The following is a 19,577-nucleotide window of genomic DNA, read 5'->3' on the forward strand; positions in this document are numbered from 1 at the left end:
TTTCTACTATATGTGTATAATAAAATTGCAAAATTAAAATAAAAATTGTTTTTGTTGGGATAATTTTAAACACATTTTTCTATTTTCATTAGTGTCAATTTGAAGTTTGGACCCACACCTTAAGAGTAATCAATGCAGCAGAAAAGGGTTAGAGGGTAAGTAATTTAGTAGTTTTTTCCTTCACTCTATGATTTTAAATAGTAATTACTTTTTTATTTTTTAAATTATTTGTTTAATTTTTTATAAAGATTTTGCATACATTGCTCCAAAGATGAATATAAAACTTCTTCTTTATTGCTGCTAAGTACGGTACATGTACTAGTGACAATAATTCTCATCACGGCGACATGGCCAGGAGTTTTACATTATATATGTGATTAAATAGGAAAAAATTACAGTTACATGGGACATTATGAGTTACACAAAATTAAACATGTAAAAATGAAATTATAATAACAGGAAAAATATAAAGAGGAACTGAACGTCATATGGAGGAATTTATCCCAGTTCCACAGATGTAATCCACTCGAGGAGCATGTGACAGTATTTGTAGTCGGTAGCCATTTTCTGTAGGTTGACTCCAAGACAGAGCAGTGCCTGAATTTTGGGGAGTGCCTGGGCAGGTAGGAACCGACTACACAGTTTCAACTGATTGTATCTGAGGATTAGTGTGGGGTCTGACCTCAAGGATGGCAGAGGATTGTGCCACTGACAGAAATCCCAGAAGTTTGGGATGTTTATCACTCCTATGTACATTTTTACTGTAGTCATTAAATGCCTGCTGTCAATTAACCTCGGGAGCCTGGGTGCATTTAGCTGCTCAGCCATGTCAGTTGTTCTCCATTGAGGGGGTTGGCGATGCTTATTTGTGGCCCATTTCAGAGGTATTCACATGAGAACACTGGTTTTTGAAGTGAGGGCGACGCAGATGCCCAAATTTAAGCAGCGTATAAAATAACCGGATAAACAGTGGTTTGAAAATATCTGGTAGTGGTTGCGGCAACGTTGGAATGAAGTAAGTGTTGCTTTACTCTCCAGCGTAGGGTGTTAAATCACTTCCGGAGGTATTCTGTGTGAACATTAAATTTCAGCTTCAGATCAAAATAGACACCAAGATCCTTATGGCAGGTAACCACTGGGATGAGAGTACCCAAAACTGATGGTTGAATTATTGTTAGTTGCTGTTATACTGGTATCACCTCTTTGATCATTCACAGAATAATTTTTTAGGTCCATATATTGCCATTTTGAGACCATAACTTGCATATTTCATTATTTTGGGAAAATTAAACTGTATTATATTTTAAAGCACTGTAAAACAAAAGTCATTTAAAAATAGACATTCCAAAAATATTGAGTAATTACAATTTACATAAAAATGATTCATTTATGTAAATATAATAACAAAAGGAAATCCTTAATATAAAATCTAACTAAATTGAAGAATTAAAATCCATCCTTGTATAACACCTCAACTCCCAAAGGATAGATTTTTTTGATAGATTTGCCAGTCCAAAGTTCATTAAAATGGGATGAATAGATTGATAAAATTGGATTAATGAAATTGGATTCATAAAATTTCATAATTTATATATTAAATTAATTTCTATATATATATATAAATGGAAAAATATCAGATATTTGGCATTACTTGATAAGGAAAAGTCAGATGATCCCCAAATTATATTCTGTTGGCTGTCAAGAAAGTTTTAAAGTTAATTTGATTCTGTAGCCCCACCCCATAAATCTGTGTAGCATAGTAATGTAGGTTTCTGGACTGGCCATACAGTGCTACAATCAATTAATGCAGTGTGATTTTCCGTTGTCAGATTGCAAGTTTAAACCAGCTTCTACATGTTTATAAGTTTGTTAATCATTTAATAAATGTTTATTGCTGTGTCTATTTTATGTACACATATTTTATCACAATTTATAAGTGTGAAAAACAAATTTGGAAATTGCTCAAACATCAGATTTTGTCACGCTTAGGGAAATCTTCACGCTTAGGGAAATCTGTTTTTGAAACATTAGAAATGAAGTGTTGTTAGGTTTATGGAAAGGATTCTTCATCTATGTAGAGTAGATTCTCTATCTTGAGTACTGCATACAGGTCTGCAGGGCTCATTTTAGGAAGGATGTAAATCTGTTGGAACAAGTGTAGAGAAAAGCAACGAGATTGGTGAAGGGAATGAAAGGGTGGTCTTACCAGGAAAGGCTTCACTTCTGCAAATCGCAGCTTCTGGAAACTACGTACCTGTGAGGTGACATGATTGAGGTGTTTTTAAGGCTTTAAATGGATTGTGCAAGCTCAGTGCTGTTGGCATTCTTCAAAAAATTCAAATTGAGGAATGATAGTTGAAGGATAGTTGTTTGCCTTCAGCCAGTGGGTGGTTGATTGTTGGAACAAACTTCCATCTGTTGTTGTGAGAGTGGTAGTTTGAATAAATCCAAGGAAGAACTAGACAAATTATTGGAGGGATGGACAATTTTTAGTGATTTTATGATATTTAATAAAGGTCCATTGTTTCTAGAGGCAGTCATTGCCTGGGATAACAAAGTTTGACTCATTAACTTGAAAATCAACTTATTTTCACACAAAAAAAAAAAAAAAATAGCACGACTGCTCGAAAGGAAAAGTGAAGATATAAGCTTTTATTTGACCTTTGTGGTATTGTGCACTAAGAATCCACTTCTCAAGGTGTCAAGGAAAGATATGTGAAGGTGTAGCATTGACTGTAAGAGGCAATTCAGCAAAAGTTTCTAGAATGGTAGACAGCAAAAGACTGGAAGTTTTCATAACAAAACACTTGCACTTCATTTATTTCTTGTTCAGAAAGACTTACTAAAACAATACTGTTGTATGACTACATCCCACTTACTTGCCTAACCTCTTGCCATGCAATTTTTTTTCATTTTCAGGAAGTGTAACAATGCTTACAAGGCTGTCACTTCCACAGTGAACAAGAGGTTATTGATGCAACCCAAGATGCTTTCTACACTATACAGCTAGAAAAGTTCCAGAACTGTTACAAGCAGTTGTACCAGTGGTGGAAAAAGTGCATTAATACTTAAAGGGAGTACTTTGAGAGTGAATGTATCTAGGTTTAATATGAGAGTCTGAGAACTTTTTGACTATGCTATGTATATACAAGGTTTGCTTAAAAAGTTCAGTGAATGCTTTTATAATTCTTGAATGAGTATTATCTAAAAGATTATAGTAGAGCTTACAACATCTTTTGAGCATGCACCAAGTTTTAACTTGTTGTGCACTACTCAATTAGAAAGCTAGAGTGGTGCATAAGTTAAAACAAGAAAAATAAATTGTTTTTCTCATTTGCTGCATGTATACTGAAAATGAAAATTTTAAAAGTATGTGATACTTGCCATCTGGCAACATTTGATCAACAAAAACATTCCAGTTGTGTTGCAATTCTTATTTTCCTGATTTAGCACCAAGTGCCTTTTCACCATTCTCAAAACAAAACAGGACATGAAAGGAAGACAATTTTAGTTCATTCAAGAAATCTAATAAAGTGTAATGGACTACCTCATGTCTACTCAACAGTGAATGTTATAATCAAAATGCCCAAAATATGCATATATTTCCTAACTTGTTTTTAATCCTCATGCGGCAAAAGTGGGAGGCAAGGAGAGTAACATCTGTCAATCTTTTGGAGAATTCACAAAAAGGACAGAAGAGTGGATTGCACTTATGATACAGTTTAAGTAGTAAATATGAAAAAAGAAAATCATTATAATAGCATAGAGTAATTAGGTAAAAAGCTTAAAAGACTCATTTAAGTAAAAAAAAAGGTCTAATTTTATTCCACTAATTTCTTAGTGATTTCTCTTGGATAATATTTGTCATTCAAGAAATGAAATGGCTGAAATATCGTGATTTTTTTTTTTTTTATTTGCCTAAATAAGAAAAAAAATGAAGGAAATCCACTATCTATTAGCTGTTGAGATGAATAAGAGTTTAGATTTGTTTTTGGTTTTTGTTAGGATATGAATGCCAATCGAGAGAGAGAGAGAATGAGAATAAAAGCTCTACACAGATAATGACTTAATATTTGTTAGATAGTTTAATTGAAACAAGCCAATTAAGGTTTTGATGTATTTAAGTCTGAATAGTAAATGGGAATCCACTATTTATGTTAGTCATTTCAATATCTAATACTTAAGTTTAGTGGTGTTGTTAGACATAGCAATATAACTGCTGAAGTTTTATTTTAGAGCCATAAAGCATAGATGAGGTAATATGAACTTCAGTATAATTTCATTCAATTATACTGAAGTATAATTTTTTGGTTGAATTACAGGAGGGATTGTGCCATTCAAGTTGAACTATTATATTTCCAGAAGCGTGAGTGAAAGATTATAATATAGTGCTATAGCGCATTGTAGAAACAACATTAAGGAATGGCTGGAGAAAATATTGGCTTTTCCTGCCTTCATATTTGTTAAAAAAAAGTGTGGAAGACTGTTGTTAAAGACACTGGAGGTCTTCCCACCATCATTGAGAAAGTCAGTGGTATTGCTGGAATGGCCACAAAAAAATGTTTGAGATAGATCTGTTCTACAGAGGAGCTTAGCATTTTAGCCATGTCACTATATAAATATAAATGAGCTTTTATAATTATTTATTTATACTTAAAAGTTAATTTTTAAATACTTCAAAAGTTAATGCACAATTAATTACATATCATTCTTGTTTCATTTTCTTACCATGTTTTCTTTTCAGTTTTGGTCATGAGGTCAGAAAAACCTCATTTGGGACTTGAAATGTCCTCCAGAATGAGATCCCACAGTGTTACTGCAAAACAACCAGAGCCTCTTCTGTCTTTTGGTAGGTCTCCTTCTTTAGATCTACTTCCTACTAGTCACGTGTCTTGTGACTTGTCATGCAGAATTTTTCCTAACTGTTGTAGCGACCAGAAAAGCGAAGGAACTTCAAGGTTTTCTCTAGCATGGAAGGGTGCTTGCATTCAACATCGTTGGTTGCAAGACAAGAGCCCAAGTTTAGAACCTTCAGATAGATCTCTGTACACATTGTATAAATCTAATAATTTTAATAGGCTGATCTGCAGGAATACAATTTTTCATTCTGTACCAACAGTTTTTAACGAAAGTCAGATGTTGCAACATGACCTCTCTGATTCAGCAGCAGAAATAGATTCATCTCCAGATTATTTACATACTTGTGTCAGTCCACTTATTAATGCAAGTAGAAAATTGTGTAAAGATAAAAACGGTAATCCCATTGGTGTAGATATTAAAACTGTTGGAGGAGATATGTGCTTAAGGACAGAAAGAAGTCAGGTTTCTGATTGTACTGTTGACTTTACTGCTGCAGGAAATATAGCCATTAGCAAGTCGTCAGCTTTAAAGGATTCTTTTAGTGGAACAGAAAATTGCCTTTTATCTAGCGATCATGTATATAGGAAGATATCACTAACATCAGTGCAATCTGTATCATGCCCTTCACTTTCCATGCCATCAGTAATAGTAAGTGATCATAGTTCAGAAGAGCAGCCACTGCATGAACAAACAGAATGCTCACAAGGTTGCTTGTCTGTTACCCTGGATGATATTGCTAAGTCCTGCCAACCTCGAAGGCTGTCATCATGTAGTTCTGCTTCTAGCCTTTCAACTTTATCATTAGATGATGATACATTCCAGAGTGATGGAAGTGAATCTTCTGTATCAAGTGTGTGTGTTACAAAAAAGGTAGGCATACAAATTACTTTGCAAAGGAATAAGTGTTATATTCAGTCTTCAATTTGAATCAGTTGTTGAAGTATATTTTACTTTTATTTTTATTTTTCGTACATTATTCATGATATAGTTTTTCTACAAATAAGGGAAGAACATAATGTAAGTTTACTTCCAGTTGTGTTAACATCTGGGTTTTGGTTTATCAACTGTTGGTTTATAATTTGGGTTTAATTCTTTCATTTTAAGTTTTTGTTGGTTTCTGAGAAGAAACGGCCAGAAACAGAAACTTTTTTTAAATGTTTAAAGTTTTTGTTTAATAATGAGTTTTTTTTCACTTTCTTATCTTACATCTTTTATTATGATCACAGTAAATTATTTAAATTCATTTGGAGAGAAAATACTAGATATATGCATTTTTGTTGAATTATCAATTTTTAGTTTTCGAATTTAGCTTGAAAATATCCAAGTCTCTATCTTTGTTTACAAAAATAAACTAGTAATTTAATAATTGTGAAGTGAGGTATTTTGTTGTTGATTCTGTACATTTAAATCTATTTCTGCCCTGCTTATTATATTTCATTTTTAAAGACCTTAAGTATGAAAGGAATATAAAGTAATACAGGACAAAAATTACTTCAGCCATGCTGAAGTAATTTTTGCCCTGTATTACTTCATAGCACTTTTGAACTCTCTTCATTCAGGAGTAACTCAAAGTGTTTTCCAAGGTAAATTTTTCCCCCACAATATCTGTGTTCAAAATTCCATAAATCTTTATTGAATAGGGTCAAAATGACCTTCAAAGGTATATTCCTGTATATATGATTTTGCACTGTCAGTATCTTACAACTATTTCAAAACCCCTCACAGATTCCATGTACAAATACATCAAATGAATAGCCTATGAGTATTTACTATTAATAGAGTCATAAAACAGAAGCTGTCATTGATGAAACCATATTGTTCTGTACATCTTCATTTGTAAATAAAAGGATAGCTGATAAGTAATTTAGGAAGATGTAAGATAATAAAAATTAAAATATCCACAGTGATTCAGGAAACTTCATGCAATTTGAAAAAAGCACTCTTTCTATTGCTTATTTCACCTGACTGAAATAAGATCAGATTAGAGCATTAACTTATTAAAAAAAAAACTCTTCAGGAAATCAGATTTAAAATTGAATCCTATTAAATCAGATTTAAAATTAAAAGATTTCTTAAAAATACTGATATAAATTTCATTTTAGTATTTGTAATAGTAGCAAAATGATGCAAGGAAGCAAGTTTATATATATCATCAGCTAAAAAAAAAATAACCATTTATTCATCACTTCTGATAATTTGGCCAATCATCCTTTTCCAATTTAAATTTATGTCCCTGTGAGTGTGATGTCCGAGAAAGAATAAGGACCTATCAGATTTCAGTTTACTTAACCCATTTAAAGCATAAACACTTAATCAGATCTTCTCACAGATGTCTAGTTTCCAGATGCTTCAATTTGAAATTGAAAGTTAATGCACAATTAATGCACATTAATTTCAATTTTGAAATTGAAAGCTTTCTTTAAAAATACTGATATAAATTTCATTTTAATATTTGTAATAGTAGCAAAACGATGCAAGGAAACAAGTTTATATATCATCAGCTATATAAACTGGATGAGTGGGAGAAGACAGAGAGTGATAATCGATGGACACTGTTCTTCATGGACTAATGTTATTAGTGGAGTCCTCCAGGGTTCGGCGCCTCCGTAGCCAGGTGGGAAGGAGCAACAGTGCGTAGCACATGCTTCTTGATTAGACTGGGGTTCGAGCCCGTCACCACCAAATACGGAGGATGCGGAAAGGTCAGGGAATGACCACCGCATATTCCCGGAGCAATATGGCCTTAGTTGCTAATGCGCCTAAAAAAAAAAAAAAAAAAAAATCAAACAAACAAACCTCCAGGGTTCAGTGTCGAGTCCATTGTTGTTTTCTGTATTTATTAATGATTAATGATATTGATGATGGTATATTATGTTGATGATGGTATATTACAAACTTCCAAATGATGGTGGTATGTTACAAACTTCTTTTTCTCTGCTGATTAAATTTGTATATGTCATTCACAGAACCCAGTCATCTCAGCCTATTTGTACTACTCAGTGAACTTAATGTCATATTGTACAATTACCCTCAGTACTTTTTATTATCTACTATTTTGAGCTTGGTACCACCCAAATGGAATGCTATTCTGGGATTATTGCTACTCAGGTTTATGCTAAAGTTCATTTTTACTTACTATTAAACCTGAGCAACCACTTTTCAGCCTATCTGCTTAATTTATCCAAGTCTTATTATAGTAGACTCTGATTAAAGTAATTTACCACCCTGCCAAACATTGTATTATCAGCAGACTTATACAGTAAGCTTGTCTTAATATCTAAGTTTGATGATGATATTACATTCATGGAAGATCCCTGAATGATCTAGACATTAAGCTCAGACATTCAAGGGAGATCTTACAAGGGAGGGGGATCAAAAAAGAGTTGTATTCACCCAGAAGTAGTTGTGATAGAAATATGAAATTTCTTTTGTTTCATACCTTGAAATCTCTATAGCAACCACACAAATCTGACAATTTATTTTTTTATTTTTGGCAGTGCTGAATGAAGTCATAATGGATAAAGTGAAATACAGATCAGTGATTCGGCCCTCTTTCTGCAAGGGAAAACACCCAGAATAATCCACAAAGAAATCATCACTGTTTATGGAGAAGAGTGTCCAGGTGATAGTGTTGTTGGTTGCACATATATAAACAGTTCGAATGTGTAAGAACCTCAGTGCATGGTGAAGAAATCCCATGCCCAACAACGCTGATAGGAGAGAGTGTTGCAAAAATTGAGGCATTAATCCTGAAAGATTGCCATATTAGGATCAAAGAACTAGCTGCAGAGCTCCAAATTAGTGTAGGGTCTGTGGAGAATCTCATCCATCAATGGTTGCATATGAGTAAAGTGTCTGCTAGATGAGTTCCCAGGCTTTTAATCCCTTACCAGAAGAAGGAAAGGGCACAATTTTCACAGGAAACATTGTCAGTGTGCCAGGAAAAGCAAGAGGAGTTTTTTCACGACTAGTCACCATGTGCGAAAATTTGGAAGCATGTAGAATCACCATCCTCCCCCCCCCCCAAAAAAAGGCAAAGGTGCAACTAAGTGCTGAAAAGGTGATGTTTCTTTGTGATCAGAATGGTGTAATACTAATAGATTACCTTCAAAAGGGCTATACTGTGATGGCAAATTATTATTCCAACCTCATAAAGCTACATGCTGCTATAAAAGAAAAAAGACAAGGAAAGCTGTCACAAGGTATGCGTCTACTCCACAAGTGTCCCTGCGCATTCCTTGAATGTACAGTGAAGTGCACCCAAGAATGTGCAGTGTTCTCCCTAGGACCTATCGAATGGGTGCACTGCCTGGTGAATTCTCATCAGTACCATATGGTACTGATCCCAATCAATATTAATTCAACCATACTATGTGATTGAGGCCAATACAACAGGAGCGGACGCCAATCCAGCTGGAATTGTGATTGGACACCAAAAGATCGTTAGAACTCAGCTTTCCGGTACGTAACCTAATAAGACTTCCCACTATTCGACCATTGCGCTGATGTCATGCGGCCATCACGTGTTCGATGCTGCGAATCCAGATAACCGAGAATGTTGTCGTGTGCGTTATGTTGAACTATCAGATGCCAGTCGGTTGATGGCATCAGTATGTTGGTTGAATTCTGTGATTCACTGAGTCGACTCTGGTTCACTTTTGTTATTCAAATCTTTTGGACACTTTCTGAGTTGACTCAGTGTATCAACTCACTCACTCTGCAGCCATCTCTACAGCAAGCTGAGTATTATAATTCTGCAAGCTAGTACATCACGTTAAATTCTGTGAACTTTAGATGCGTTGTTTGTACATTGTCCATGCAAGAGCACAAATATAATAATATATATTGCAAGAAAATAAAATAAGGACCCATAATGAGTAAGAAGTTAAATCAGAAAACATTTAAATTTAAACATTTTTCATTATTATTTTTTTTACATCAAATGTAATAAAATCGTTTTTTTTATTTTTTATTAAAACATTCTACTTTTTAAATAAAAAGTAGTACCTTACTTGTTAACTTTAATGGGTTTATGTATATGCATTGGAATTTTCATTTTTAAGTTAAAAAATATAACACTAACCTATATTAAATTTTTTCAGTGTTTGTTGCACAAATTATCATTAAATCAATATAATGTTAAATTATGCAATTAATTTTTGCTTTGGATCCCTTAAGTCACATTTATAAATAACAGAAAATTTTATATTGCAAAGTATTACACTTCCCCACCTGGCTACTTCATAATGCCACCTGGCTGGCAAAATTTTTTGGGGAGAACACTGATGTGGATTTGAAATATTGCTGCATCCTGCTTATTCCCCCGACCTTGCAATCTCAGGTTTCTTCCTCTTCCTTGCCCTGAAGTCTTTTCTTTGTGGAAAACATTTCCTGCTGATGACACTTTCCTTGCAACCATGGTACAAAGAATGTGCACATTGAGTAATATTACAGATTTCCTTCCTTGAGCTTTTGTTGTAAACCAACCAGTGCAGTACTATTGGCAGAAAGTGAAAACAATTTGCAAAGAATGCTACATAATTTTAATTGTTGTTGTTATTTGGTTTTTAGGAGCATTAGCAACTAAGGCCATATTGCTCTGGTCATTCCATGACCTTTCTGCATCCTCCATATTTGGTGGTGACGGGCTCGAACCCCGGTCTAATCAAGAAGCGTGTGCTACGCACTGTTGCTCCTTCCCACCTGGCTATGGAGGCACCATCATTTTAATACAAAAGCAAAAGAATATAATATGGAAATATCCGTTGGTAAAACAAACAGCCCAACAATAGCAGAAGAACCACTCGGATGAAAACTGAAATTGAATGGGGAAAATTATAGTACAAATAATGAAATTTAACTACCTAGGAATACTGATAAATAGTTCAGGAATAACATACGAAGAAGAAGAAAGACAAGCATTGAAAGCAAGTAGAATATCTATGGTGGAGCAGTTAAATAATATACCTTGGAATAATCCAAACATCAGTTGTGATGCTGAAGTTAAAATGCATAAAACAATATTAGCGTTACTAGAGGCATATGATGCAAGAAAGCAGCTTATACAGCATCAGCCAAAAAAAAAAAAAAATAAATCCCTTCCCGTTTCACCCATCCATTCACTTCAAAAGTTTGTCTACTTCTTCCTTGAATTTATTTAAGCTACTAACTTCTACAATGGCCACTGGAAGTTCATTGCAGCAATTAACTACCTGCTGGCTAAAGGCAAATTTGCACACATCTGTTCTACAACTGTCCTTCCTCAATTTGAATTTATACCCCCTCAGATGCACAATCTGAGCAAGAGGAAGAATTCCATCAGCATTTAGCTTTCTTAAACCATTCAAGGCCTTATACACCTCAATCAGATCACTTCACAGGTGCCTAGTTTCCAGATGCTGCAATTTGCAGAATTTAAGCCTTTCTTGGTAAGAGCAATCCTTTGTTCCCTTCACCAATTTCTTTGCCCTTATCTGTACTCTTTCCAGCAGCTCTACAACCTTCCTAAAATGAAGCCTCCAGACCTGTATGCAGTACTCAAGTGTGGCCTGACCATTGCCTTATACAAGGGGGATAATCACCTTAGCAAAATTTCTGTATATCATTGACAAGACTCCATGTTCTGATCTAGCAGCCTGTCTGCACTGCTCAGAAAACTTCGTATCTGGCTGCACAATTACCCCCCCCCCCCAGGTCTTTTTCATTCTCCACCTCCCTGAGTGTGGTACCACACAGTTGGTACATTTCTCTTGGGTTACTGCTACCCATATGCAGTACTTTGCTTTTGTCAGTGTTAAACTTCAGTTCCCACCAGTTCTCAGTCCATCTGCCCAACCATTACAGATCCTGTTGCAGTTGTATACTGTCATTACTCTCATTAAGAACCCTGCCAATTTTCATATTATCTGCAAACTTGGACATTAAGCTGATATACCTTCAATATCATTGATACATATAGAAAACAACAATGGGCCTAACACTGAACCCTGGGGGAATCCACTTATAACTAATAACATTAGTCCACAGAGAACAGTGCCCACTGATTACCACTCTCTGTCTTCTTCTCCCCTCAACCATCCCTTTATGACCTATAACTTATATGTAATAACCTATGCAGTTTAGACAAGAAGTGCAACAGCAAAAATAAAAATACTAAGGAAAATTACTAATAAAACACTAAGAGATCAAGTTAAAAGTGAAGAAATCAGAAAATAGTGTAAAATACAACTGTATTAATGATTGGATATATAATAGGAAAAAAATGGATAAACATATAAAACTAGAATGGAAAATGACAGGTGTGCAGAAATAGTAGATTATGATTTATCCTAATCCAACAAGCAGCATATGTATTATTATTAGCCATATGGTGCAAGGAAGCCTGAGGCTTATGCTACACCAGCCAAAAAAATTTGAATACCCTGAGTGAGAGAGAGAGAGAGAGAGAGAGAGAGAAGTAAGAGGGAATCACCAAAAAAGAGAAGAATGATGATATCCAGCTCAGGACCCTAGTTGTGCCAGGCCCATACTCATCAGATGTGAGCCCCTGGGGTAAATTTAATGGATAAAGAACATGAAGACGATTTCTATTGGTCTGATTTTAATGAAATTTGGGATGGGTCAACAAATATTTCTAAAAGAGCTAAATATAAAATTTCATGAATATTGAACCACTGAGAGTTGATTAATTACATACGGATTACGTACAAAGAAATGCTAATTGCCAGATTTCTATTAATCGTATTTTAAGGAAATTTAGAGTAGCTTAACAAATTTTTCTAAAGGAGCGAAATATAAAATTTTATGAAAATATAACCATTAGGAGTCGAGTTATTACATGCTGACGAACATGCCGTAGACAATATGCGCTTGTGCATATGTGGTAACGCGCCTAAAACCACCTATACTACGTATAAAAGTGCTACTAAATGTGAAAAGGAGAAATACTTCAGAGGTGTTGTTACCAAGCAATTAAATAAAATTTTTAAGAGGCTATGAGAGTGCAAAATAAAACAAGCAAGAACCTTCATTTACTCGGGGAAGCCCAGTGGCATGGGATCCCGCAAGGCAAGACATAGCTGCTGCCCAAAATAACGCCATGAACCCCCCCCCTCTCCCCCCACTTTCCTCCTCACTATATAGAAGTGAACAGTGACATCTGATAAGATAAATGGCATAAAAGAGTTTTGGGGAACTCTTTAATCACGAAACATCAGCTATTGTGAAACCCAAACCTCGCATTTCTGTTATGGGATGCTATTAGCAGCAGAGCGACCACGGATGCAAAACAAAGGCATATCGAAGTAAAATGCCTGCTTAATTTATATTTTGAATATACAGTATTCTTCGTCACCTAACTATTGTAATTGTACATACTTTCACATCCATGTTTTTGTCCCAAATGCGTAAAACAAGTAGAATAATTTGGCGAATGCCTTTTTTTTTAAATTTTTTATTTATTAGCATTTCTAGACTTGGCTGAAATAAAATTTCCATCCGATCTTTTCGTCCTTTGATAAAATGCTTACAAGTGAACAGTAGAAAAACCCACGCAGATTTTGTTTCCTGTTTTGGTCATCACCCTTTCAACAGACCACATTTGTGGACAGCAAAGAAATATGATCTACCACTGTAGGTGTAGATCCTGCTGGTTGTGACGTCATAGAGACGTCAACACAGTCCTTGACCGCTAAAAGGTCATGTTATTACAGAGAGGTCATGTTAATACTAAGCTGGCTTTGGCTGTAACACGCCTCATTATATTATAGTCTTAGTATGGTGGCTGTCAAACGAAACAGAACAAACACACAGAACTTGCTCTTGACAGACACTGGATGTCGATTTGTGGAAATGTTAATTATGCACAATGTCAAATTGCATGCTTCACACATGAATGCTTCTGTCCGAGGATGCGTGCGCCAAATTTATGAAAGTTTGACTGTTACAGCCGATTTAAGTTGAGAGAACACGTAGCATCACCGCGGTGTGTCGGATTACAGAGAGGACCGAACAAACCCATTTCATCCAACTTTATAAGTAGTTGCCATTTCGTGAAACAGTTTTACACGTTTTATTCGCGACGTTATTTGAATGGCTTCTTCGTGACCTATTGTTTATATAACGCAACTATTGATGCTCGCAAAACATTCGCATTTTGGTTAATTATATACTCGTTGTTATCACCATTTTTATTTAAATATAGTCTCAGTTGAATTTTAAAATGCAATGACATACATTCTGATCAGTGGCGTAGCTACCATGTAGGCAGGCAAGGCAATTGCCTCCGGGCCCCTTAGGGGCCCGGCGTCTTTGACTGTCTCTTGTTTTTGCAATTTTCATTAATTAAGTAGGGGCCCCGAACGGTAGCTACGCTAGTGATTATGATTATTTATTGCTGTATTATTAGCAGTGGCAAATGATTCAAGAATTCAAGCGTATACAGCCAAAATGTTAGTTTTGTCAACAAATATTAAATACGGTTATTCCTAGTTTAGACTGCACGTGAATATCATTTAAATCACTACATATTTAAATATGTATAAATATATAAGTTTGATTTTCCAACATTAAATATGTATAATTTTCACCGCTTCCCATACGGGTAGTTTGAATTTAAGGAAGAAATAGATAAACTGTTAGAGAGGATGGACAGGTGAAATGGGAAGTTTTTTTTTTTTTTTTTTTTTTGGCTGACGCCGTAAGCTTGGATTTCTTGCATCAATTACCACTAATACTACTGCTCCTAATCTATATAATAATTTTCTTATGCCCTCCATCCCTCTGTCTGGAAGAGGTGATTTAATCACAGGTAAAACTCACATCTTCTATTGTATCCTTTATGGAGGTGAAAACCAACATCCTCTTCAGTAGTAAGTGACTATTTCATCCTTGAAACATGAACCATGCAGCATCATATTAAAAATAATTTCAACCATGCCGTGACAGCTATAAAATTTTCATGATCTTTGCTGGATGAGTTGATCCTCCGGCTAAATCATACTGAAATTGTAATTTCAAGGTATCACCAGTTCCTACAACATGATGTCCTAAGTGAGCTGTTTCATTTGTCGATCATTAAATTACAGCAAGGCGGTTCCTTGTGCAGTTCCTGATACTGCAAACACGAGCTTTGGCAGCTGTTAGATAACCACTAGTGATTCAAGAGGACTAGTACAAATAGGCCAGACAAACATCCCTGGTTAGTCCACATTTCATCACTGAGTGCTCTTTCACGGCGGCGTATTCCAGGGCAGGTGCTTCACTGAGTGGTATTTCAAGTCTGAGTACTCGACGAGGATAGGTGATTCAGGTTGTGCATTTCATCACTGATTGGTCTTTAAGTCGGTGTACTGGACGAGTCGATTGGAAACATCAATCTCTAACTAAACATCTCAACGCTTATGAAGACGATGCATTTGCAATAGATCTGTGTTCATCTACTGACTATAATTTACTGATAATAATACTTTTCCGGCCTGACTGCAATTTACTTTCGAGAATACTTCCATGGTATGGAATTCAGCTTTCCGGATAATATTTCAAATGTTTTTAATTAAAAAGATTTTTCTTTCTCAGACTGGACATTGAAATTGTATGCACTGACGGCAATTTTTCACTAGGTAATTTCCGTAGCAGAAACTCCAAATGGTCAAGCGTGATCTACCCTTAACAAATCTGTGCTGCAACCTTATAGCTTTCCCTGTCCAGATGATCTTATATTACTTATATTAAGTAGCAAGATACTTAATGATTTTGTAATAACTGAGAGCAAAGTGGAAGAGAAATTGTTGAAGTTAAACGTAAGAAAAGCACCTGGGGTGGATGGGATCTATCCAGTTATATTAAAGGAGGCGGCAAAGCAACTAAGCAAACCCTTAGCCATAATTATGAGAGCTTCCTTGGACTCAGGGGAGGTTCCCACGGACTGGAGATGTGCAAATGTATCCCCAATTCACAAAGGGGGATCGAAGGGTGACACGAGTAATTACAGACCAGTTAGTTTAACTTCTGTTCCGGGTAAAATAATGGAGTCGCTGGTTAAAGATGCATTGCAGGATCATCTAGACAAGACTGCAGCAATAATTCAGACACAGCATGGGTTTGTTAAGGGAAAGTCTTGTCTGACAAATTTGATAGGATATTATGATGTGGTTACAAAGGAACTGGATCCAAAAAATAATTTTGATATCATATATTTGGATTTCAGGAAAGCTTTTGACACTGTTGCCCATGGAAGACTATTGTACAAATTGGAGCAGAATGGTATTAAGGGTAAGTTGCTATAATGGATAAAAGGATGGTTAAGTGGGAGAAGACAGAGGGTGGTAATCAATGGGAGCTGCTCTTCTTGGACTAATGTTATTAGTGGTGTCCCACAGGGTTCGGTGTTAGGTCCACTGTTGTTTTGTATATTTATCAATGATATTGATGAAGGTATATCAGGCTTAATGTCGAAGTTTGCAGATGATACAAAGGTTGGCAGGGTTGTTAATGACAGTAATGGCAGTGTGCTACTGCAACAGGATCTAGATAATTTTGGCAGATGGGCTAAGAAGTGGCAACTGAAGTTTAACCTTGACAAATGCAAAGTACTGCATATGGGTAGAAGTAACCCCAGAGAAATGTACCAACTGTGTGGTACTACACTTAAGGTGGTAGAAAATGAAAAAGACCTGGGAGTAATTGTGCAGGCAGATATGAAGTTTTCTGAGCAATGCAGACAGGCTGCCAGGGCAGGTCATGGGGTTTTGTCAATGATATATAGGAATTTTGCTAGCAGGGAAAAGGAGGTGATTATCCCTCTGTATAAGGTAATGGTCAGGCCACGCCTTGAGTACTGCGTACAGGTCTGGAGGCCTCATTTTAGGAAGGATGTAGATTTACTTGAGCGTGTACAGAGAAGGGCAACAAGATTGGTGAGGGGAATGAAGGGATCCTCTTACCAAAAGAGGCTTAAGTTCTGCAAATTGCAGTGGCTGGAGACTAGGCACCTGCGCGGTGATCTGATTGAGGTATATAAGGCCTTGAATGGGTTGAGCACGCTGAATTCTGATGGGATCCTTCCACTTGTTCAGATTACGAACCTAAGGGGGCATAAATTCAAATTAAGAAAAGACAGATGTAGAATAGATGTGCGGAAATTTGCCTTTAGCCAGCGGGCGGTTAATTGCTGGAACAAACTTCCAACTGTCGTTGTGGAAGTTGATAGGTTGAATAAATTTAAGGAGGAACTGGACAGGCATTTGGAGAGAATGGTGTGATTTTTTTTTTTTTTTTTTTTTGGCTGATTCTGCATAAGCTCATACATTTGCTTTCTTGCATCACATGCCACTACTACTACTTAACTATGGGTTCCCTGATAATTTTCCCTCGACTGGAATTCTAATTTTATATGCCTGTAATGATTTCATTCTTCAAACCATCTTATAGGAGAATCGGCACATCGCCGGTCATTAATACTTTTCCCGAATCCAAAGATACTCTCATTATAATAGCTAAAGGTTTAAGATTATTACTCTATTTCAGGGGTGGCCAACTTAATTTGTGGTGCGATCTACTTTTTTTTCTTCAAAATGTGCCGCGATCTACCGTCTCAAGAATTTCATTGCACATGGTTAAAAAAGTTAATCAACACATTGAAATATGTTGTTTATAAATTTTAAAATTAAATACAATTAAGAATTTTTATTTTAAATTCGTACGTATTTAAATTTTTAATTTATGTGCAGTTTGTGACTTCATGTCATCTTCCAAGCTTTCAAAATCGGGGATATACTGTGATAAAGTCAACCGTAAAGAATCTTCTGTATGCAAGTCCGTAAGAGCACAGCGATTCTTCAATCTTTGTTTGTTGCAAATACGAAAAGGCCGATTCACATGGGCGCCTCCGTAGCCAGGTGGGAAGGAGCAGCGGTGCGTAGCACACGCTTCTTGATTAGACCGGGGTTCGAGCCCGTCACCACCAAATACGGAAGATGCGGAAAGGTCAGGAAATGACCACCGCATCTCCCGGAGCAATATGGCCTTAGTTGCTAATGCTCCTAAAAAAAACCAAATAACAATAGCCGATTCACATAGATATGTATGTGGAACCAAAACAGGAATTTAAAAGTTCACTGCATTTTTTTACATTTGGGTACTTTTCTCGGCAAACATATTTCCAAAAGTCCTTTTTTTGATGATCTGGCTTTTAGCAAGATATCATTTTGCAACGTAATATTAACTGAATCTGGTTTCAAAATCATCCACAACTTTCTCAATTTCAGAAACATATTTCTCACTATTAAATTGAAAAACGGATTTTTGCAAATGACCTTGCATATTTGCAAAATGATCGAATTTTTTTTCTTTGAAATCCTTAGTCACTGCCAAAAATTTGTCTATATGCAGAAATACTACTAATAATGTCACCCACATTTTTATTTTTTCCTTGTAATTCCAAGTTCAGATCACTTAATTTACTCGCAAAATCTGCCAAAAAAGCCAGATCACGCAACCACTCCGTATCTTGTAGCTGCTGATAATCATCTCCTCCCTTTGATCAACAAATTTTTTAATTTCATTCAGAAAAGTTCGAAATCTCTGTAGAAACTTACTCCGACTGAGCCACCTGACATCTGTGTGTAATATCAGATCTGGTTCATTTTCATCTAGTTGCATTTTGAAAAATCTCCTTTTAAGAGATTGTCCTCTGATGGAATTCACGATTTTGAAAGCGATGTCCATAACACTTTTAGTATTTAATCTTTTGCTGGCTAACACTTGTTGGTGGATGATACAGTGGTAACTCAAAAAATCTGGGAATTCATCATCCTTTCGGCACAATGCGATGAATCGGTTAAGATGCCCCGTCATTGCTTTAGCTCCATCTGTTGTTATTGATACGAGCTTAAATGGTGGTAATTTTATTTTTTCTAAGGTCACTGTTAGGTGGAAAATCCGATTGGTATTTACCATAGAGTGCTTTGAAGTGCCTTTCTAAATTTCCTTTTTTGGGTAGAGCCACAGAAGCATTGCAAATCAAACGACAACATTTTTCTTTTATCATTACAAAAAAAGTATTCTGGTTCCGACTCTTGATGAGAATGATACGTTTTACTCTTTTTGTAGTATTCATTTTAAATCAAAGGGTATTAAATTAACGTATAAGTACTGCCAGTTATTAATATTAAGTAAGCTAAATAAGAATTTGACACATACACTATGCTCTCCACAACATAACTGCGTGAATTTTCGCTAGACAAGCCACAAGAGTAGTTACGTAATTCAACGGATTTGTAATAAGCCTATGAAGTTGGGCTCATAATAATAATAACATTTAGATTTTGACTAATCTATTTTTTATATATATTCAAAATTCGTCGTGATCGACTGGTAGATCACAATCAACCTTTTGGTCACTCCTGCTGCGTTTAATACCACGTGAAATTAATAATATAGTTTATTAAGCTATTCGCCTAAACTACCATACATTAAGGTGACGTTTCAGGTGTCTTACCGATACCCATCATCAGACCATGCTGCTGACAGACTTCTCTTGCCGATGCTCCCAGGATATGCACATCAGGTTTCTAGGAGCATCGTCAAGAGGAGTCTGTCAGCAGCATGGTCTGATGATGGGTATCGCTCTTTAATACTACCCTTGCACCAAAAGGTATAAGAGTGGTATTAAATATAGTAATAATCTTAATGGAAAACAACCACGTAACGTCCTTCCC

The 19,577-nt window shown here is 35.8% G+C and overlaps 1 protein-coding gene across 1 annotated transcript in view; it reads left to right on the plus strand.

Moving 5' to 3' along the window:
- IP3K2 (Inositol 1,4,5-triphosphate kinase 2) overlaps nt 1-19,577 on the plus strand; it is a 173,226-nt gene that overhangs the window by 17,283 nt on the left and 136,366 nt on the right. The window contains exons 2-3 of the mRNA XM_090386819.1: nt 93-155; nt 4,745-5,730. Coding sequence (XP_090242945.1) covers nt 4,753-5,730 — 978 coding nt within the window. The 5' untranslated portion in view covers nt 93-155; nt 4,745-4,752. The remainder of the gene's footprint in view (nt 1-92; nt 156-4,744; nt 5,731-19,577) is intronic.

Source organism: Mastigoproctus giganteus, chromosome 12 (genome assembly GCF_048544385.1).
Source record: "Mastigoproctus giganteus isolate SK-2022 chromosome 12, ASM4854438v1, whole genome shotgun sequence".
Lineage (NCBI taxonomy): Eukaryota > Metazoa > Arthropoda > Arachnida > Uropygi > Thelyphonidae > Mastigoproctus > Mastigoproctus giganteus.